Source organism: Symphalangus syndactylus, chromosome 11 (genome assembly GCF_028878055.3).
Source record: "Symphalangus syndactylus isolate Jambi chromosome 11, NHGRI_mSymSyn1-v2.1_pri, whole genome shotgun sequence".
Lineage (NCBI taxonomy): Eukaryota > Metazoa > Chordata > Mammalia > Primates > Hylobatidae > Symphalangus > Symphalangus syndactylus.
In genome coordinates, this window is record NC_072433.2 from 15,098,246 (window position 1) to 15,122,163 (window position 23,918).

The following is a 23,918-nucleotide window of genomic DNA, read 5'->3' on the forward strand; positions in this document are numbered from 1 at the left end:
GCTTATGTGGCTGGTTATGACAGTCCTCAGTGAGGTATCCACACATGGATTCAAGGAACAAAAAGCACTTTGAACTAAGGAAGTTCATGTAAGGAGACATCATTTGAAAGTCTAGTAGGAACACAATAACAGAGTTTGGAGGGAAAGTATTTTGGGTTGAACTAGGTCTCCCAACAAAACTCATGTTTGAAAAGTGATCCCTAGTACCTCAGAATGTGACCTGATTTGCAGATAGGGTCTTTACAAAGGTAATCGAGTTAAAATGAGGTCACTAGGGCGTGATCTTAAGCCACCCTATAAAACGTCCTCATAAGAAGGGAAACTTTGGACACAAGACACATATGGAGGGAAGATGATGTGCAGAGACACAGGGAGAAGATGGCCGTTTACACGTCAAGGAGCCAGGCCTGGCACGGATCCTTCCTCCACAGCCTTCAGAAGGAGCCAAGACAGCCCACACCTTGGTTTCAGATTTTTGGCCTCCAGAACTGTGTGATAATAAATTTCTGTTGTTTAAGCTGCCCAGTTTGTAGTAATCTGTTACAGCAGCCCTAGAAAACTAATACAGAAGCTATCCAAGAGAGTAAAAAGCACAAGCCTTGTCTCAGAGGTAGGCAAGGAACATTAGTCCAATTAGGTTGGAACATAGAAAACGAAAAGAAAAGAGAGAAAAAAGGGCCAAAGAACTCCTGTTCACTACCCAATAAACCAGTGACAGAAACAGATAGTTGAAAAAAATGTTAATCCTGTATAGGCACAATTTTCTTACCTGCTATCTGTGTTACACAATCTATACACAGAACAACTCTCCCAAATTAGGCTCACACCACCAGCTAAAAAATGCTTTTTCCAAGCTACTCATATTAGAAAAGGGAAGGATTTGAAATATTACACTGTCCCACTATGCTTTGTCTGAGGTCGGTAATAACAGGTGATTATTGTGAAAGATCAATTAAAAGAAAAACAATCAAAAACTTTTTTCAAGATCTTTGTGGAAAATCCAGCATCATATTTGACTTTGTTAAGAAAATGAGTTTGAGGAATTAGTGAATTACCTGTAAGAGTCTCTGTTGCTGATGGTATCATGACCAGAATCTTCCTGTTCATCTCCTGCTACATTAAAACATACCCGTTTGCTGTTTCTTTCTCCCTTCTCATTGTCACTGTCTGTTGGTATTATGCCCTCTGATGTCTTACGTTCTAATTTAGGAGAATATGTTATTGAAGACAGAAGGCTGCAATGTAATATTAAAAAAATAAATGCACATTTTCAAACTGTCTGCTATAGATAACTACCTTATTTGCTGAATACAATAGGCTTACAAATATTTCTAGAGTGCTTCAATGTTTCATATCAAGTAAATATTCTATTGCATAAAAAGCATGTCATTCAAAGTTCACTTGTTCTTCACAAAATAAGTCATACAAACAGCATACAATTTAGACCAGAAAGCTTCATTGAAATCCAGGTTGTGCCATGTATGACTACAGCTAAAATAAAGCTGTGATAGTTTTATTTGACACTTGTGAAATGGGGATAATGAGAATAACTGGCTTCCATGACTGCTGTGAGAATGAATATTCCTGGTGCATAATGGGTGTTACCTCTAGCCCCTGGCCATTAGCACAACCATTACCACCTTACGAAAATACTCGGTAATTGGCCGGGCGCTGTGGCTTACGCCTGTAATCCCAGCACTTTGGGAGGCCAAGGCAGGCAGATCACCTGAGGTCGGAAGTTCGAGACCAGCCTGACCAACATGGAGAAACCCCGTCTCTCTAAAAAATACAAAATTAGCCGGGCGTGGTGGTGCATGCTTGTAATCCCAACTACTCGGAAGGCTGAGGCAGAAGAATCGCTTGAACCCAGGAGGCGGAGGTTGTGGTGAGCCGAGATCGTGCCATTGTACTCCAGCCTGGGCAACAAGAGCGAAACTCCAACTCAAAAAAAAAAAAAAGAAAAAAAGAAAATACTCAGTAATCTTTAAAGTGCTAACCAAATATTAAACCCAAACTATAAATGGGCCTTAATGTCCTCACAGGCTCATATTCGGTATTAAAAACCCACCTACCCTCTATCTGTGCCTTGGGTTTTGCCCAGGCATTCCCTATTTGGCAGGGAGAATACTGGATTGTCAATCTGTCTCCCTGCTCATACCAACAGGAGTCCTGGCCTTGGGGATTACAAGACACTAAACAGAGTTACATACAATGTGAGGATGGGGTAATTACAATCTCATCTGCAAGCCAGCCAGGATGAAACGTCCTAAATCTGCCCACAGAAAGAGCTCCTGCACTTGACTCCAGGCTAAAATGCCGCAGTCAGACTAAACTGTGTGAAGCCTGCTGAGGACTTTGAGTAGCCACTGACTCCAACACTTCAGGCTTGAACATTTGGCTGTGGCATGTTTCTGTTACAACTAACTCAAAGTTAGGCAAAAATGGAATTGAACTTTATTATCAAACAGCATGCTAAAAAACTTGCAAAATGAATTAAACCACGTCTAAACAAAGGACCCATATAGGGCTTCTCAAGCCAACAGCCATCTTCGCATTTACTAAATACCTGTGATTTTCAGTTCCAATCAGTAGCACATATCTTGATTCTCATTTTTCCATAGCAATGTAATGTTTGTTATTTCAAGACGGTGAAGATATCTTACACCTCTTATCCATATTCCATAATGTCAAACCCAATGCTGTGCATTGAATAAATACCTGTTAAGTGATTTCACTAAACACATTTATTATACCATGCATTGTTCTTGGTGCTGTGGATATAGTAGTTTATAAAACACACAAAAGGGCTGGGCGCGGTGGCTCATGCCTGTAATCCCAGCACTTTGGGAGGCCGAGGCGGGTGGATCACGTGAGGTCAGGAGTTCGAGATCAGCCTGGCCAACATCATGAAACCCCGTCTCTACTAAAAATACAAAAATTAGCTGGGTGTGGTGGTGGAAGCCTGTAGTCCCAGCTACTCAGGAGACTGAGGCAGGAGAATCGCTTGAACGCTGGAGATGGAGGTTGCAGTGAGCGGAGATCACATCACTGCACTCCAGCCTGGGCAACAGAGTGAGACTCCATCTCAAAAACCAACCAAACAAACAACAACAACAACAACAAGAAAATACAAAAGCCCCTGCCTTCTTGGAGCTCAAATTCTACTGAGAGAAGACAAGTAAAAACAAGTAAACTTTCTAGTATATCAAATGGCAGCAAATGGTAAGGAGAAAAAGAAAGCAGGGAAGGAAGCATGAAGCTGCCATTTCAAACAGTGGTGCAGTCAGGTCAGGTCTCACAGCCCGGTGAGATTTGAATAATATTTGGACATTTTATAGTTTTTAGACACCAGTGAAAAATTGAAGGAGCTATGTTACATTGCTTGAGGCCCTGTGAACATTTTTAATAACCAAAAGCTATGGATGATTTTAAACACAGTTTTTCTCTTTGGAAAGATACTTTTATGTCTTGTAAGACAGATTGTCTATTTATTCACCCTATCCACCCAAAAGATTAAAACATTAGACTAACTCCAATTATCCAAGCTCCATGCTGCACAGACAGATGAACTCTGAATACCAAAGAGGGAAAAAATGCAGGAGTTCTCATTTTGCCAAGAGGCCTCTGAGCTTATGTATCTTTTAAATTAGAAGTCATGGGGCTAAGCATAATTTTTTTCAAAGTTACATGAATTGTATTCAGATATTTACTTTTACTTAAAACAGCTGCAATCATGCTTGCATTGACCCTGTGGGAACAAGTGTTAGGCTTATAAAAAACTGATAGAAAAACTGTATTTTTAACACCATGTTTTGCATACAATTTCTAGATTCTGAAAAGCAACAAGGCATCAAACCATAATATCTGTGCTTGCAGAAATCCCTTCACTTTCATTCGTATAAAATATTAAGTTACCTACTAGAGGTCTATTAATTAAAACCTTCAGCAGCATGCAATTCCAGGTGAATCTCCTCCTTGTGCCATTGATAAGAAAGATTTTTGTATACAGTATGTTGCAACGACCTGTGTGTTTTTAAACATCATCATCATTGCTAACATCTGTTGAGCTTTCATGACAGTCACCATGCTAAGTCCTTAACAGGTTATCAATTCATTTAATCTCTAAAACCACCTTATGAAGTAGCTATTATTATTTTCCCCATTTTAGAGGTGGGGTAGGCAAGACATATTGTTACATACATATCCTGTGCAAATTAAGCAGGATTTCCTCTCCCTGCATTTAACTTGCACACTCTGGAGGGAGTAGGGTGCATCCCGGTGTTTCATAACTCAACTCACAGAAGTACTGCGAGAATGAAATAAGCCAATGTATATAATAGTGTAATCTTGCCTGGCAAGTAAGCATCTATTAAAAAGTTGGTTTTTATGGTGTGCCCCTCTTTTTGTACATTTACTAGCAAAATGCTTGGGGAAACCTCAATGATTACTCTACCACCACCACCACCACCACCATTCCTATTTGTAACCCCCAGGTTACTAACTGTCTTAAAGTGTGGTTTGTTCATCACTCAATCCTGAGGCATCTGACACCTGCAAAATGAAGTCTGTTCTCAAATCCCCTATGTTTACCAGGCCCCTTTCCTCGCTGTGAGAATACACAAATCCTCTATTTAAAAACCCTGTCAAAGGTTTTGGACATTAATTATTTTTCCTTTTACTTATTTCTTGTACCTAAGTGTCATTACCCAGTAAATAACCCATCACAGAGCAAAAGTCTTTAACTTTCCAAAGTGAAACCGGAATCACAAATCCTTGATTAAATTCATTACACCATCTTAACTCATGTTACTAGACAGCAAATTCACCTCTAATTCCATCTTCGGCTCTGAAGCTAAGTAGGAGGATTTAGTGAAATGCCTATGTGTTAAAGGAAATTTCATTTCTAAGAGAGGTGTTCCCAGGTGACAGAACAACCAGACTTTATGATAAGACAAGCTCAACCCCAGGACCTTTCACAGGGATGAATAACTTCTAGAAAAGCTAGCACTGAGGTGTTATCAGGCAGTTTCTCTTAAAACTTGGCAACACATCCGAGATCTGCTTCTTTACTTGCAAAGACATCTCTGACCAGGAACAATTACTACAGGGTGAGAAAATCGTTCAAATACTAGATTTTTAAATAATGTGTTAACCTCGACTGCATGGCAGCATCTCTGAATATTAAAGACAAGGGGGAATCCAGGCACTTAAAATAATCGTACTGTTTTACAGGGATTATATGGCACATTAAGTTGTGTGGAACCTATTTATACTTTGTGGTGTACCCAAAGAAGACCAAGGTGGTTTCTCCAATCATTCGCTCACTCTGTGCCACTTTTCTAATAAACACACTCAGTTGGGTACAGCTTTTTAGAATAACAGACTGGGGAAATCTTCAGTGAAAAACAATCATTTTAAGTAGTTTCAGTTAATAAAAAATAACTAGTCTGCAACTAGTGCCTTAAATATAAATATTTTAAACCAAGTAAAAGGAGCTCCTTGGGTTTACATATTTTTCCTGAAAATATTTCTACATTACCTGAACCTTAAAAAAAAAGTCAATAAATTAACAAAGTCTGGAGGATTGCGAGGCAGTGCTAGACCGTCCATGCATTAAAGATTAGTCCCTGAGCAGTGTCAGCTGAGGCACATCAATAATCTTGCCATTGACAAGACTCATCCCAAAATGGCAATAACAACTCTTGGAACTGGAAGTATGGGATTGGTTCAGATGTTTTCTTAAAATCCCTTTGAGGCCTAGGAGCTATGATTCAATGCCACTATTTATTGCCTTATTAATAAAAATTCTATATACTTCATAAATACCTCTGGGAGACAATAACTGGTTTCTAAAACATATCATGCAATAAAATCTCATTTATTAAATGAAGTAAAATATATCCTAAAATATAATAAACTGCTGTCACAAGGATTCCAACACACTTCAAAAATGTCATGCAATTGCTTAAAAAATACTCTCCTTTTAGCAAGCTTGAACTGTTTAATTCATCTGTAAATGGGAAAAGTCACAGTATAATATACAAAACTAGTATATTAGAAATAGAAAAACAAAATCTTAATTCTAAGTCACTCATAAAAATTCAGAAAATTAGCAAAGTAAATACTAAATATTGAGGATAATTTTTAAAATATGATGCATCTAATATGATTTTGATCTCTAAATTTCAAAAATGTGTAAAATTAGAGATCATGCCAATTATGACTTCATCCGTGTAATGTCTAATTACAACAAAGGCTTGGAATAAGTTCTAAATATTTTGTGTCAAAACTGAATTATCCATGAAGTATAGGATGATAGGTGTGTGTGTGAAGTTAAGAGTTCACATCTGTAGCCATTTAAATCAACAACTTCATGAAGAGAGTACAATAAAAAGAAGATAACAGTATTTCTATTATTTTCAGAATCTGCCAATTTGGGATATATTCAATAATTTCCATCCCTTGAATGGATGAGCAAGCATTATATTAGGCAGTGTGCTGATTACTTTCTATATTAATTTGTATAATTTTCATGACCACAAACTTGTAATCCATTATTATTACTCATTCACTTCTGTAGATGAGAAACTGAGCTACCTCAAACCCCATGCTGTTCTGACTATACAGAGCTGTCTGGACTAGATGTGAAGCATCGTCCTATACCACGATGTGACAAAGCATCCTGCGAAGCTCAGGCAATTCTCCAACCATCAAATTCTTAAATAAGAATTAGAACTGATTTATTTGGAAAAGTGCTCATTAATTGCCTCCACCTTCTCTTGGTTAAAAATACTGGCACAAGTATTTGGCTTATTGCTTAGCAGGCCATGAATTCAATCAGAACAGGAAAAAGCATTTGTCCTAGAGATACATAATTTTACACTTACTCATTTAACAAGTATGTGAAGCATTTATTATACTTTATGTCTTTTATAAATATCTACTGAGTGCATATTCACCAAAATTTGTACCCTGAACTACGAAGAATGCAAGGAAATCCTCATACAAAACTGGTATTCTTTCAAATATATCTTTCAAGGTAATATTTTTACACTGAGACTCATTTAGCATCCTTGTATAAGATAGAATTTTGTCATTCTCTTCCTTGGTATTAAATGCTTACTTAAAATATATACCTATATGTATTCTTTCCATTAAAAAACATTTTTAAGGTTTTGGAATGAAGAGGATCTATATAATCAGCACAAATCTCCTAAATTTCCAATAACTAAAGAGAGAATGATTGAATTTTTCTAAGTCACATTTTTATGGCTATTTTATTTGGCAAACTTAAAAGAGTAGTACAAAACACTTACTCATCTATTTGACAAACACACATCTCCACCTCTTTCAGTGCAGTCTGAAGTTTGCCCAGCAGTTTCTGATAGATGTCTTGGGTTTCTAAGTCTTCTTCTTTTAGCAGATACCTGAGACCATGGCCATCCTGCTGTCCCAGAGACAGACCTGAAGGGGCCGCCATGGTTGTGATGGTGTGCTGAATGTACACCATAGGGCTCAGTTTCCCTGAGGAATTAAAGTCATTCCTTAGTAATATGTATCACCTTTAACTTATGATAACAATCCAGTCCAATTAATTTTATTTGTTTTTTAATCGACAGATAAAATTATATGTATTACGTGCACAACCTGATGTTTTGACGTATATATGCATTATGCAATGACTAAATCTAGGTAATTAACATATGTATTACTTCACATAGTTATCATGTTGGTGCTGAGAGCACTTTATACCCACTCTCTTAGGATTTATCAAGAATACAATGTGTTAACTATACTCACCATGTTATACAATAGATCTCTTGAACTTATTCCTCTTATCTGACTGAAATTTTATATCCTTTGACCTACATCTTCTCAATCCCCCACCCAACCACCCCAGGCCCTGGTACTCACCATTCTACTCTCTACTTCTATGAGATCAACTTTTTTATATTCGTCATATAAATGAGATCATACAGTATTTGTCTTTCTGTGTCTGGCTTATTTCACTTTAACATAATGTCTTCCAGGTTCATTTATATTGTCACAAATGACAGGATTTACTTCTTTTTATGGCTGAATGGTATTCCATTGTGTTTATATACCCCATTTTCTTTATCCAGTCAAATTAAAGTCAAGATTCCATAAAATAAAATGCTGATCCAATGCTGAATTTAATTCAGAAACTAGAGCCTGTGGGGAGTTGTAATTAAAAACTAGAGGACAGTTTGATCCCTTGTCCTACTGTGATGGTACAGAATGGCATTGTGCATTGCTGCAGCTGTTCCTCAGGTATTGTCCTCAAAGTTTCAGGGCCATTTCAGATCAGCAGCTTTCACAGCAAGATGAGCTGTGCCTATCATATGCATAAGGAAAGTGAGAGCAATCATCCTTCTTAGAAGAAAAATAACAAAAATGCCTAACTCCATTTTCATTCAGTATACACTTAGGCATACTTATCCAAATGATTACAGCAAGAAATCCTTCCTTTATAAAAGTTCATGCTTGTTTGCACACCAGGTATCTATTGAATTTCAGGGATGCACGAATAGCTATGATTGCCTAAATTGCTTTTCATAATTTGATAAAGTTGCAAAAGCTAGCATACCTTGCTCCAAAGATTTGTTTTCTTTATCCTGAGAATTATGCTTCCTACTATCCAACTGAACACCAAATGCACTTCCCAAAGAGGTTGATGTTTTGGGATAAGAAACTTCCATCACGTTGACATGGCAGTTGGTAGGGCAGAAATCACTGCTGTGCAGTGGGGAGATTTTAGATTTGGCCTGTTTAAAAGTAGGCCAGGCTCTATTCTTCAATACACGAGAAAACTGCAAATTAAAGAAAACATAAAAAGCAGTTGAACACACAGTAATAACTCAGGCATCTTTTTTTCACTTGCATCATTCACAACAAAATCAAAGGCAAATTAAATCATGTCAACTGGAATGAGTGAAATAAATTATATGTTGTTAGAAATTCCATTGTGATTTCAAAACTGAAGCATTCTTAATAAAGCCAAGCAATATAAGCAGCAAATGCATATGATTCCTTTGAAACTGTGATTGCAACTTAGGTGTTAAAAGAAATGAATTTCTGTGGCCAGCACAATATACTTGGACTCAAATCCACAGGCTCCCAGCAGCTGAAAGAGCCTGACAGGGCAAGTGGCATCCCAGGACACCAGGAGAGAATGGAGATCTTCCAAACAAGGCTAAATGGCAAAACAGGGTAGCTGCCGGGTCAAGGGTGGAGGAATATGGGATGTCCCAAACACAAGCGTAAAGCTAATCCAAAGCACCAGTCTGTGTACAGGTCAGACAGTAGGGTGTGGAGGCTGAGGCCCAGAATGGCAGGACAAATTTGTTTCCCATGCCTCCTGCTAATCACTGAGTCGGGATCAAACCGAAGACTAGTGTGCACTCTGCCTTTATGGTTTGAGAATAAAGTGATACTCACATGATTTATATGACTCCCAAGGTAGCCACTCCACTGCTTCAAACCTTGCCATGGGTTTCCATTCAAATCCATCTACTCCTCGCCAAGGTCTCTAAAGCAGCCCAAGTGAGATCCTCACCTAGCTTCTCTATCTCAAGCTTTCTTCCCCTTGCTCCCTAAGCTCCTTCTGGCCCTCATTTAGTTCGTCTCACACACTATCTACTCACTCTGACCCTTTCTACAGGCTGTTCAGTCGGCCTAGAATGTTCTTCCTTCATTGCCAAACTGTTTGCTTTGCAACTTCAATTTCTATCACATCATCAGGAGGCCTTCCCCGACTCCTAGTCTAGGTTCAATTTCCCTGACTACTGCTAAGTTCCAGCACACTGTAACCTTCCTATTATATAGGTATAAATAATTGTCTTATTTCTAGCTCCCCTGGCAGATGGTAAACCCCATGAGGCTAATACGTAGGTCTGTTCTGTGTACCATCAGTAAGAGTCTCGTAGAGTCAGACTGAATTGTAGTCTCAAAAGCAAAGGATTCAGAGTCACTAGCTACCTGTGTTTTAGTTACAGCTGTCACAATAACTGATATGATGTTAGGCAAGTCAGTGTCTTTTTTTGCATTTTTCGTAAAACAATGGACATGGATTAAATAATGTCTATATTCTCTTCTCCCTTGAAAACTATAACCATGATCCTATCTATTTATTCTACTAGTAGAGTAATAATTTTGGCATGAATAAGAATAAAAATTAAGACTATGACTGGTCACTATCTAACTTTTCTAGATTAAATTCAAGAATAAATATCAAAATTCACATGCATAAATATAAACTCACCATTAGAACAGAGACTCTCTTACATGTATATGTGTAGATTATATATATATATGTGATATATATACATACACCTATGTAATGTGTGTATTAAACTATGTCTTCAAATCACGTGTCAGAAGCTGTGTAGCCCAGCCATGTGCCAGCGCACAGTAGGAATCTAAATGGAACTGAATTGAAATGTAGGAAATTATTAACAAAATGATGAGCAAATTTAATAATAATGGATAGTGAAAATTTATCCTAAACATTTTTTAAAGAAAGGAATTTAGAGAACTCCTGACCTATCCCATCACTTTACTAATGAAGAAACAGTGACTTGGAGGCTTATGTGGGACATAGAGTTTAAGGCTAGATGCAAAAAACTTTCAGTCAAAAGTTCTTTCCCACTGTTGTTGCAGGATAAAAGTCTCACAAGGCACCCATGGCACAAATAAAGGCACAGAAGTCAATGTTATTAGGTAACAGCATCCACCATAATAGGAAGTTATGTTTCTCTTGCCTTCTTCCATTTTAAACAATTATCCACCCATTCAAAAGCAAGAAGAGAGGCATCTCTCTTGTGCTCAATGCTGGAGATATAGCCCTTGCCCTCCTGGAGTTCATGGTCTAGCAGGCAACACAGGAAAAACAATGCAATACTATTGCTATATGCAACAATTGTTTATTGCAATTACTAGATCGGAGCAAAAGTGATTGTGGTTTTTGCCATTAAAAGTAATGGCAATGTGCCATATATAATACATGTGCCATATATATAATACAGTAATGCACTGCTTAACAACGGGGATGCATTCTGAAAAATGCATCAATAGGTGCATCTATCTGAACATAGAAAAAGTAGAGTCAAAATATAGTATTATAATCTTATGGGACCACCATTATATATATATACACATATACATACATATATACATACATATATATACATATATATATATGGTCTGTCATTGACTGAAATGTTATGCACTGCATGATTGTATATATACAATTATATAATACAGGTAAAATCCAGATAGTTAGAAATTTTGGTACAATCTGAAAAGGAAGTGAACAGGGTGATGTCATGAAGTGTTAACGGAGTGATCGGGGAGAGCTGAGCTGGCAGAAGATTCTCTTGCTAGGGGGACTGCCTTTCCAACCTGTAGCTCAATACAAATGCCTATGAATACAGAATGTCCCCCTGCCCATATCCTAAGAAGGGCTGTGTACTATGTCTAAAGGTGCCTGAACTGTTCCAAAGGGTAAGAGTCAGACAGCGGCCCTCTCTGCTAAGAGCATTTCTTGAGAAGGAAGGTCCTCAGGAATGCAGTGCTGTCTTCCACCCTGGGATATTCCTAAGAGAGAAGGAGGCAGCAGGAGGAACCCCATAGTCACAGGTACTGGAAATGTGCTGCTTACACTGTGAAGATCAAAACTGTGCTCCCAGACAGCATGCCGTGCTGTGAAACTGTAAGGCCTTTCTGAAGCTTGAACCTAAAATAAGGAAGGTACAGTTCTTGGATTGACGGTGGTGGTTCGTGCAAGAGAACATTCTGATTGTGCAAATGGCCCTGTAAACATCAACCTGCCTATCTTTTTAGCAACATCAAAGGAAACACTGAACTCATTAATCTGCTTTGGAGAAACTCCCAGGGAAAGGTTAAAAAAACAAAAAGGTCTTTTCCCCAAATAAAAACTGCAATTTTGCAATAAAGAAATGCACAGGGTGGGTGTGGAGAGAGGTGTATTGGGAGGGACAGGACTTTAGATCTACTATGGATACCACAAGCCCAAACTTACTGCCACCTTTATTCATTTATCCAACAACGACTTGTGGAAGGCTCTCTGTGCATCAGGCACTGTCCTTAGCATGTGGGGGAACATCAGTAAACAAAACAAAGATTCCTGCTTTCCGGGAGGTTACATTCTAGTGAGAGGAGAGGTCAACAGTGAATATAGTAAGTCAATTATGTAATGTTGATAGATGGTAAATGTAACTGAAAACAAAATTGAGCAGCGTAAGAGGGTTGGAAGTTTCAGATGTGAACTGAAGAATGGATTACCAGTTGTAACCAGGATGATCAGAACAGGCCTCACTGAAGCTGGCATTTAAGCAGTCTGGAAGGAGGGGAAAGGTAGAAATGTGAACATCTGGAAAGGGGTCATTTCTGGCAGAGGGAACAGTCAGTGCAAAGCCACAGGGCTGGTGTGTCCAAGGAACATCAAGAAAACCAGCGTGACCAGAGTGGCAGTGAGAGGGATGCAGAGGATGCAGGATTGGAGAAGCAATGCAGGGAGGGAGGGCACAGATCCTGAAGGCCATTGAAAGGATTTGGCTTTGACCATGAGTGAAGTGTATAGCCACTCAGGACAACTGTGGGTTGGTCGGGAGCAGCAAGGAGACCACTTACAGGAGAGATGGCAGTGGCTCACCCAAGGCCACCAGCAGTAGAAGTAGGGAGGAAAGGCTGCATGTTTGAAGGTAAAGCCACAAGAATGGTGTGAGAGAAAGGGAAGTGAAGAATGTATTCAAGGTTTTAGGCTGAGCAATGGGGAGGATGGGCATAAACCCGAGACAGAGAAGACAGCAGAAAAGGCAAACTGCAGGGACACTGGGGTGGGGCAGGGGAAGGATCAAGAGCTGATTTGGAACATGTGAAGTGTGAGATATTGATTAAACCCAGTTGCAGAGGTCAAACAGGCCAGGACCCTGAATGAGATCACCAGGGGATTGAAAATGGAGACAGAAAAGGAGAAGACGGAGTCCTGAGCCCTGGAGCTTTACCAAGAAAAGGGGAGGGAAGAAAAGGCAGAGCCAGCATAGGATACCACAAAGGAGCCCCCACAAGAAAGGACAAAAACCAGGCATATGTGGGGTCACAGAGAACCGCCAAGCAGAGGTTTACGGTCAACTGCATCAGATCCCACTAAGACAAGGAATGCTATCAGGACAGTCAATAGACTTTGGCAAAATACAGCCATTTCAGTTACATAGAGGGAAGAAGAGGCCCACTGGAGTCTGTTGAGGGTAATGAAGGTGAGACAGCAGGTATAGACAGCCATTTCCAGGAGAGAGATCAAAGAAAGGGAACAGTGTGGGGTAGAGGAGGGCTATTTCTTTTTAATGTAGGTGATATAAAACATATTTGTACACTGACAGGAATAAACAATTTCTGAAGATGGAACTTCAGGTTTTTAATGCATTGGTAGCTAATTCGTGAATTATTGACTACAGCAGCACATTTTAATCCAACTATAGTCACTTAACTAAATGAAATAATACAATGGCAAGCTATTATTTTACAGATAGCTTCCTATTTCAATTAAGCATAAAATCTTTTTGGCATGGGGTTATGGAAGTTTTGTATCATACCCTTTTGAGGGAAGGGGACACAGGGAGGATTTTTTCCTGCAATTTTCCCAGTCCATATATCAGTATGAGAATTACATGGCATTAATAAATAAAGAGGGACTTCAGACATTCAAAGGAAGACTTCCAGTTCCTGCATGTAATATTTTTGTGTAAACAGGAACTATCTCTTGAATATATGTTAAATATTTCTATCTAGGAAGTACTCCCAATACCCAAAATAAGCCCAATTATGGAATTATTCTAAAGCAGAAGAACGAGTGTAAAACAAAGAAGCATTTCCAGGACAATTTAGGGAGAAAGTGTTCCTCCCAACAGGGCATAATTTTACTTCTGAATTGCCCCCAAATCCTGCTCCACAGAGAAAAACATCTCACTTAGGATTCATCCAGGTCATCAGTAAGGTCTCACCAGGTTTCACATATGTGCCAAAAAACATCTGTGGCCTGTACAACCAGCCAGGAAATCTATTATAATTGCAGCAGTCTTACTACAGAAACTATAGCAATCAACTGGTTTCTATTTTTAAGACCTAAAACTTTCAGAGTCAAAATAAGGTAAAGCCAGCATCTTTGAGATTTTAGTTTCTATGGATACATTTTATTTCACAAAAAGAAGAGTGTTGAAGCCTTCATCAGGAAGAAAAATATGTTGCTAATAATAGTTTTAAAGTATATGTGTGAAAATTAAAAATCTATATTCGCAAATGCTATGGGTTCTGTTGACATGCATTTGATACATAAATGGAGCTAATCTTACATGACCTGTTAGGGCTACCATCTTAGGCACCTAAATCTTATTCAAATTGAAAAGATCCTTGCAATATTTTCTTGCTAACCTTGCTTCTCTATCTAATGAGAAAACCAGTTATTTTAAATATGTTTATGGCCAAATGGGATGATGACAAGGAGAGCTTTTAAAGCACATAGGCGCTAGGTGACTACATGTCTCTTTTTTATTTCTAAATTAAATGTAAACACAAGTGAGACTGCATTCCATAGGAACATAGTCTGTTAGTTGCCACCTACGTGACCTTAAGCAAATTCTTAATCTCCCGAAGAAAGAGGCAGGATGACAGAAGAGTCCATACACATGGCTGTTTTGAGACTCAACTAACAATAATGTACATAAAAGAGCTTTCTATATTCGGTGACATTATTTTTATCATCTAACATCATTGCCCATTAGCCTGCCCATCTGCGCCTTAAAAGCTTCTAGGATCTCACTTACCTATGAGTAAATGGAACATACTTCTTACCTTCCAGGGTGACTACTGAGGATCTCCGACATTTATTTAAGCCTGTGTTCTCTTGATCCTTATTCTTAAAGCAGCTGCATCAATTTGCTACCTAATACACCCTGATTCTAAGATTATGTTTGTTTATATAGTTTACCATTTTCCATGTATACTTTTTTAAGCTACTTCCACTTTTTTGTTGCGTGAAAGAATGAAGAGAGGAAAGCAGGAAAAAAGCAAAAGAGAAATGTTCCAGGCACGGTGACCAGTTTGACACCCAGAATCTGCCTGAGCCTGTATCACACCTTCTTGTACAGATCCATTTCTAAAGTAGAACAACTCTCTTTTTCAAAACTTCTTCGAAAGGAGAATACTGATTTGCATTTATGTAGCATTTTTGTTTGCATTTGTTTAGACCTTTTACCTTGATTTTACTTCAAAGCACTGTCATGTTTTGTAGAGAAAGGAGAAGTAAGAAAAGAATCTTCTGTCCTTCAACTCCAACAAGGTACATTCACGGAATCTTCCCCAAACTCAAATAGGTGAACTGAACTCAGCAGTCATGAAAAGCAGATTAACAAATGTGGCACGTAAGCAGCAACCCTGAATATTAGTTTTCTTCATGTGAATAACTTTTTAAAAGATACAATAGTAATGCAAACTCAACTCAACAACCCAAACATTACAGGAATTGTTTAAAGGAAAAAATCATGATCTCTTTTCCCTTGACTCATTTAGTTTAGGTAACCAATGTTGTGAGTCCCTTGGGTATTAATTTACACACATCCCTATTCTCATGCAGCCAAATATAGACATATATGGGCTTATTAATTACCATATCAAGAACATAAAACACATATACTTAACACATATTCATATACATTGAGATAAAGAATATTATCTAGTATGGCTGTACCAAATTTTAAGCAACCAACTTCATTTGGATGGAAATAATTTAATCAATTAGTCTTTTATTGGTATAAATAGAAACAATTTTTAAACTTGTTTTAGCATGTGTTTTGGAGATGAATTCCCATTAACTCTACCTTTAAAATATGTCCCCAAGTTCATCTAATGTTTTTTGTCTCCTTCATCTTCAGTGTAGTCCAAGCCATCAACCTCACTCAACTGGGCCATTGCAACAGCTTCCTACCAGTCTCTATTTCTCCATTTCTGCCCCCTTGCAATCCATTCCTACAAAAGCATGATCTCAAAAGCCTAAATCAGATGAAGTCATCCCCCTGCTTAAAACCTTCCAACTGTTTTTCATTAATATAAGAATAAAATCCAAACTCCTTCCCAAGTCCCAAAATGTACAGGAACTGCCACAGCTCTTCACAACTGGCCCTGCCTAAGCCTCTAACCTTAAGCCCGGCCACCAACCTCTGGCCACCCTGGCCTTCTTTCTGCTTTGGGGCCTCAGCACCAGCTGTTCCTTCTCCCTGGAGGTTTCGCTCTCCAATTGAAAGGGAGAGTTCTACTTGTCATGAAGATACACGCCTTCTCAAAGGGGCTTTCTCTAGCCACAGAGTCAAAAGGACCAACCTGGCACTTAAACCATACTTCCCTATTTTGATTTCCTCATAATTCTTCTCAATATTTGATTCCCCTCACTTTGTCGGGATTTACTTACTTACTTGCTGTCTCTCCCACTTGAATGTGAGCACCATGAGAGGAGAGAAATTGTCTCCTTCCCTGCTATATTCCTGGAACCTAGAACAGTACTTGGCACACAGAGGGTGCCTAATAAATATATGTCAAATGAATGACTTAATCGATTAATTTTTAAAAGCCCACAGTCCATGTACTTTCTGATTGAGAGTTTTCATTCTCTTAGTTGGGAGAAAAGAAAAGAAGAACTATAGTATAATTTTAAATATTGACTTCAGAATTAGGTGGTCTGCATTCAATGCCCAGCTCTATCTTTTACTAGACAATAATTTAATTCTTTAGGCCTCAGTTACTATATTTTGAAGATGTGGGACAGTAACATAACTTTCAAGTTTGCAAAGATCAAATGAGGTAGTGGATGTTAAGCCATTTTAAAAACTCTAAAATGTTATATAATGTTATCATTTCAGTAAAATGGTACCTAACAAATATGCAAAGAAAATATCAAAAATTGATTTAAATTTGACATTTAAATAATAATTTCAACAATAATTGTGTATAAAATCAATAGAACCCTTACCTTTTTATAACTGGATATTCTCTGACATATATGTTCAATTCTTTCACTGCAAAGGGCACTGAATTTACTCTGAAGGTCAGTAGGAATCACTTCATTTAGAGAATTTAGGCTGGTACAGTTTTGTACAAAATGCTCATCACTTTTAGCCAGGGCTTCAAGAATCTGCAATGACAAACACACATGCCCCCCCACCACATACAAACACACATACAGACACACACATAGAAAAACAAAACAAAACAAGAAGAAAAACTTCAAAAGTAGCCACATCAAATTTTCGTTAACGATACAGGGCAACTTTCCTATTTTGTTCTCTGGGTAGCTGCCAGGGAATTTCTACCTTCAGTCAGGAGGCACTGTCAGTGAAGTGATCTAACCTGTCTGTTTGAAATTTCAGGTTTTCCTTCTGCTAACTATGGGAGCCTGCTTGGTGAGGTAACTGGACTTCAAAGACTCCCTGCTGGATACGTCAGTACATTCTGTTGTGGGACACTTCTATATTTTAGTCAGAGTCACTCAGAACATTTCTTTTCTCAATTTGGTAGAATAAAAAAACATAAAGGAATCCAATATCATTCTTACTTGTTTCTTAGAGTCTGGCAAGTGCAGAAAGAATACATTTGACAACTGCTTGCTGAAGAAATGAATAAATGAAAAGTTATTTCAGTCAGGTAGAAATTAATGTTACTTGCAGCATCTGAGCTCTTGCTGATAAAAGCATTAGATAAAAGTATTTATGTGATGTTTTTAATTAGTAAATTCTTTTGACTATTTGAATCAACTGTAATAACGTGTTGATGGGGAAGGTGTACCATCAATCACTAAGAATTTCCAATGACCTGAGAATTAATTATGTGAGATATATATATATATATGTGTGTATATATGTAGCATTTCTGATTAATCAGACATTGCAAGAATTGATTATACCCATAACCAATATTTTATAATATTCTGTGAAACGCAAAATGTATATATGTTCTGGTTATTTGAGCTCCCTCACCACCTCCACTTCCCTTTTATGCAGACTATGGAGTATGGGTTTTTATTTAATCACTAGTCTAGAACTTAGAGCTAACTTTATCATTAGCAGGGTGATCTTGGCTACATTTCTTTCTTGACTGTTTTTTCTTCATGTGTAAAATCCAAGTGATATTTGCAATACTAGTTCATATGCTGTCATATATAGAATAATCCATGTAATTCTCCAAACTTGAAATAGCTGGAAAATGAGAAAATAATTATAATAACCTGGTTCCAAACTTTTACATGGATCCCATTAATACTATAATGTAGATGGGAAGAGACTGCATTTTAAAAATATATATTTTAGATATCAGTAGATATATAGAGAGGTACAATATCATCAGAATCATGAGATTTTTAAAAAGTTAACTTTCAGAATATAAAACCAAAAGATAAAATAATTAATTTTAAAATAGTTCATTTAGATGTCTGTATTACTTCCTCCCACTAAAATTTTAAAAATACATGTTAGAAATGCTACATCTATCTCAACTATTCATATTTTAAACAACAATTCAAACAGAGACATAAAGGTAGGAAAAATACATCTCATTTTTCTTACTTGTGATATCTGAATTCTCATAGAATACAGAGCAGTATGAAACACTAAATCCAGCACCTGTGGAGGATACAGTAGGAGTCTGATGGATTTACCTTGTAGGCAGGCCATGAAAAGCCAGCAGTTGCCTCTTTACCATGTGTTTTATTAATTTGGATAAAGGCTCCCTTCCTTCCTCTCCATCTTGTTTCAGCCTAAGGACCTTTGCAAAGGTGATGTCCTTTCCAAATGAGAATTACATAAATATCAGAGGATCTATTCATAAACTGATCTCTACAGTTCCCGAAATTTTATGAAATAAACATGGCACTTGCCAAATTTGAAATTTCTTATAATGTATTTCACGACTTTGAATACTCTTCAGAGGATTATGTACATTTTAAAAAAAGTAGCATCTGTCATGAAAACCATCTGAATTGGATTCACAATAATGAATTCACAGACACAGCAAACTTAATAAATGCTGTGAAGTCTTTGCCATATCAATGAACACCTGCCTAAGCAAGGGTTTCATCTAACTTAACACTGTGCTCCAAAAGGATCAATAAAAGGAAGTTGTATGCATACCAAATAGTGGAGGAGGGGGAGAAAAATAAGAAATTGAATGAGGCTGGGCACAGTGGCTCATGCCTGTAATCCCAGCACTTTGGAATGCCAAAGTGGCTGGATCACTTGAGGTCAGGAGTTTGAGACCAGCCTGGGAAACATGGTGAAACCTCATCTCTACTAAAAATACAAAAATTAGCTGGGCATGGTGGTGCATGCCTGTAATCCCAGCTACTTGGGAGACTGAGGCATGAGAATTGCTTGAACCCGGGAGGCGGATGTTGCAGTGAGCCGAGATCACGCCATTGCACTCTCACCTGGGTGACAGAGTGATATTCTGTCTCAAGAAAAAAAAAAAAGTTTGAATGAGCTGACAGCTGCAACATGTATAGCTATTTTTATTTTTTTAAGTGAAGGAGGGGGAGGATTTCAGTTCCTTTATTTAGAACAAAAAATCTTATTTCTTCAGCATCGCTCCTACCTTGGCAGTTAAGCTGAAGAAACCTTTGGGCTCAATCATCTTTTCCACCACATTGCATTTGATGCCAGCTGTGCTGTCGTACTCATACACGACCCCATACTCCAGGTGGACATTGTCCACTGTCAGACTCACATGCTCCTTCTTCCCATCAATGATGGCCATAGTGTTGAATTTGTCAATAGCCTCTGGAATAAAGACAATTGTAACTCAGTAAATTCATGAAGGGTTTGTTAATCTCCTCAAATAATTTTGTGTCTCTTTAAATAATTTTTAAAGAGTTCTTTAAGGGATGGTTAAATCTATGTGTTAAATGAAGTATCTATTCTTGTTAACATTTTAAAAAATAACATTTCGAGAAAAGCATGTGCTTGAGTGATCCAAACCTCAGCACTCTAACATGACTAGTCTTATCTTTGTATATCTACTTCAATCTGTGGACCATATGTCTACCTATTTATATCAATATAAATACTATACATAAATTTTTTTTATTAAAGACATGTATGACTTAGAGTCAGGATTTCTAAAACTGCCTCAAATGTTGTATGAATATTTTCTTAAAGCAGGAAAAGAATCCATAAAGAAGGCCATATTGAAGAAGCAGAAAGGAGATGCAAGAATCATTTTATTTTGGCAGACAGGGTGCCTGCAGTTTCCCAAACAGCAACTTACAGAGAGGGCTCATTGAGAAAATTTCTCATTGTTCACTATAATAAAATTTCCATCTAAAATGTCTGCCTATAGTTTTTTAGCCTACATATGGTACGTCAGCTGGTGAAAAATACCTAAAATCTCAAGTAAGAAACTCCTGGGAGACCTAATAGTAATTAAATAAACAAAACTAGAATATTAGTTTACTTAGAATGACAAAGCCCGAAAATAGCATAAACAGTAAATATTAAATAGGAAAAAGTAGAATATTGATTTATCTTAAAGTAACTAAGTCCTAGAATAGCTACAAATCAATTTCCAGAGCATGATAGCAACTAATCTACCTTTCAATGTGGCACCAAGGTTGATTTATTCCAAATTAGGAATATAAACCTCAGAATAAGGTCCTGAGATTTGTCCTGTTTTGGATAAATATTATGTATTACCATAACTACCTTATTGCTCCAATAAGTTGAGATGTTTCTGATATTACCCATGACTTGGGTAGCATCCAACCAAGTGGTCTTCCAGGAGTGCAGAGAAAATAGCTTTTCCTAAGTACCCCCCATATGATCAGAAAAATAGCTTTTCCTAAGTACCCCCCATATGATCAGGGAATATACAGTAAGAAATATAGGCTGGGCGCCATGGCTCATGCCTGTAATCCCAACAGTCAGGGAGGCCAAATGGGAGGATCACTTAAGCTCAAGAGTTTGAAACCAGCCTGGGCAACATGGCAAGACCTTGTCTCAAATTTAAGACCTTGTCAAAAATTTAAAAAATTAGCTGGGCATGGTGGCATGCGCGTGTAGTCCCAGCTACCAGAAGGGGTAGGGAATTGACGGCGGATCACTGCAGCCCAGAAATTAGAGGCTGCAGTAAACTATAATAGTACCACTATACTACCGCACTGTAGCCTGGGTGACAAAGAAAGACTCTGAAAAAAAAAAAGGAAAGGAAGGGGAGGGGAGGGGAGGGGAGGGGAGAGGAGAGGAGGGGAGGGGAGGGAAGGGAAAGGGAGGGTAGGGAAGGGAAGGGAAAAAGGAAGGGAAAATGGAAAGGAAAGGAAAGGAAAGGAAAGGAAAGGAAAGGAAAGGAAAGGAAAGGAAAGGAAAGGAAAGGAAAGGAAAGGAAAGGAAGAAAGATATATTATATATATATACACACACACACACACACACACACACACACACATATATATATGTATGTATGTATGTATTTGGCCCCGTTCCTGAAATAAAGCTTTTAAATCCTTGTGACTTACTGAGTGATAGAGGTGACAGAAATGTCTTTTGTTATTTATAACAAGCCCCTTTAGAACCTAACTGAGTTTATGTGAATGAGGTGGCACTTGGAGAGCCCACAGCTAGCGTCAGGATGGGGGCTGGTTGTCAGGGGAACCAACCATGCGATTAGGGGGTAGGAGCTTTCAGCCCCACCCCTGGACCTCTGGGCAAGAGAGAGAGGCTAGAGTTCAAGTTTAGTCACCAATGGCTGCTGATTTAATGAATCATGTCTAAGGAATGGAACCTCCATAAAAATCCCTCAACGACAGGGATTGGAGAGCTTCTGAGTGAGCGAACACACCCACACGTCTGGAGGGTGGCACACCCCAACCCCTCACAGAGCTTCCCACTACACAGCTCGGTGCAGCACTCTTCCAGACATCGCCCTACTTATCTCCTCATCAGGCTTTTCATTTCTTATCCTTTATAATAAATCAGTGATTGTAAGTTTCTGGGTTCCCTGCGCTGTTCTAGCAAATAACTGAACCCGAGAAAGGGATGTGGGAACCCGCCGAATATATAGCCAGTTGGTCAGAAATACAGGTGAAAGCCTGGGACACGGGACAGGCGCCTGAAATGGGGGCAACCTTGTGGGGCTGATCCCGTAACCTGTGTGTCTGTGCTAATGCCTGGCTTTACAACTAAATTGAATTGTAGGACACCCAGTTGGTGTTAGGAGATTTGGGGAATTGGTTGGTATGGGGGAAAACCCCACACATATAGGATGTCAGAAGGGTTTTGAATGAAAACACCTCAGAATAGGGAATTCTTCTCCAGCTGTGCTGGTTGGAAGGAACCTAACAGTGTAATAAAAATATCCAAAGACATCCACCAATAATATGAGTGGAAAGACACCAAGAAAATATAAGAGGTGATTCATGGGCTTCTGAGAAAAAGTTTTGAAACAATAATTTAAGGTATTTGTCAATTGCAGACATAAATGTAATTGCCTCCGTCGCCCTTGGCAAAGAAACCACTGAATAGAGCCATTTGCTGGTTTACTCCATTGAGGAAACAGAAATGATAACCGTCCTTATCAAAAGATCTCTCTCCCTCTCTCTCTTTTTCTCTCTCATTTGCACACTACTAGGTTGCTCCTTTCCTTACTGTCAATGTTAGAATACAGTAAAAGTAAAAAAGAATCTTCTAGAGCAGGGCTTCTCGAATTTTAATAGGCATACAAATCAAATCTAGTTAAAATGAGGATTCTGCCTCAGTAGATCTGGGGTACAGCTGAGATTCTGCATTTCAGTCTAGCTCCCAGCTGATGCTGATACTGCTGCTCTGTGAGGCACACTGGAGGCCAGGTCTACACAACACTGAAACTCCAAACAAGGAAACACATTATAACCTGGGTTTGAAGGTTTGAATCCTCACTCTACTACTTCACTAGTTTGAGCAAGTCCCTTAACCCATATAGGCTTTAGTGTTTTCTCCACTGAAAATGGAATGATGATACTCATTTCCATTTTATGAGATTTTCTTTTTTGATGACTAAGTGAGATAGTCCATAAAAACACTTCATAAAATGCGTAACAAATAGAATTTGCCAGCTACTAGCTATTATTACTTATGCATCTGACAGACATCTGTTTGGTGATAACGACTTAAGAATGTGCCTTCAACACGTACAGGACCTTCAATATTTGGGAGTAGGCACATGCACAGTGGAAAAGAATACTATAAGCTCATGAAGAGGAAAATAAGAAACCTACCTTCTACTTTACAGTCAAAAGCATCCCCTGCTTCATCTCCAGGAGGCTTGGAGTGAGATTTTTGAAGGTCTTCTTGAGCACTCTCAATGCTATTATAAACCCATTGTATGGAATCTTGCTGGAAATGAGGAGGGAAAGAAACCTCAGAGATATTAGTGCTTCCTAAAATGCATGCCCATTTGGAGACTTGACCTTATTTATCCCTCTAGTTTCTTTAAAAATGGTAACATTTGAAAGAAAGATACAATTAACATCAGAAACTAATAAAAACTCCAGGACAATTATATTATTTAACAAACACACTTTATTTCTTTTTTTTTTTTTGAGATGGAGTTTCGCTCTTGTTGCCCAGGCTGGAGTGCAATGGTGCAATCTCGACTCACCACAACCTCCGCCTCCCTGGTTCAAGCGATTCCCCTGCCTCAGCCAACCAAGTAGCTGGGATTACAGGCATGCACCACCACGCCTGGCTAATTTTGTATTTTTAGTAGAGACAGGGTTTCTCCATGTTGGTCAAGCTGGTCTCGAACTCCTGACCTCAGGGGATCTGCCTACCTCGGCCTCCCAAAGTGCTGGGATTACAGGCAGGAGCTAC

General features: G+C 38.4%; 1 protein-coding gene across 4 annotated transcripts in view; it reads right to left on the reverse strand.

The window, feature by feature from the left end:
• The window catches only part of PREX2 (phosphatidylinositol-3,4,5-trisphosphate dependent Rac exchange factor 2), a 284,434-nt gene that overhangs the window by 117,649 nt on the left and 142,867 nt on the right, over nt 1-23,918 (reverse strand). For 3 of the 4 annotated variants that reach the window (XM_055298134.2, XM_063612655.1, XM_055298135.2), the window contains exons 21-26: nt 23,324-23,441; nt 19,672-19,856; nt 17,060-17,221; nt 8,609-8,831; nt 7,317-7,524; nt 1,056-1,235 (exon numbers count right to left, since the gene is read on the reverse strand). In XM_055298134.2, coding sequence (XP_055154109.1) covers nt 1,056-1,235; nt 7,317-7,524; nt 8,609-8,831; nt 17,060-17,221; nt 19,672-19,856; nt 23,324-23,441 — 1,076 coding nt within the window. Of the gene's footprint in view, nt 1-1,055; nt 1,236-7,316; nt 7,525-8,608; nt 8,832-11,357; nt 11,756-17,059; nt 17,222-19,671; nt 19,857-23,323; nt 23,442-23,918 lie in introns of those variants that run through there. The other variant, XM_055298136.2, reaches the window with a different exon arrangement.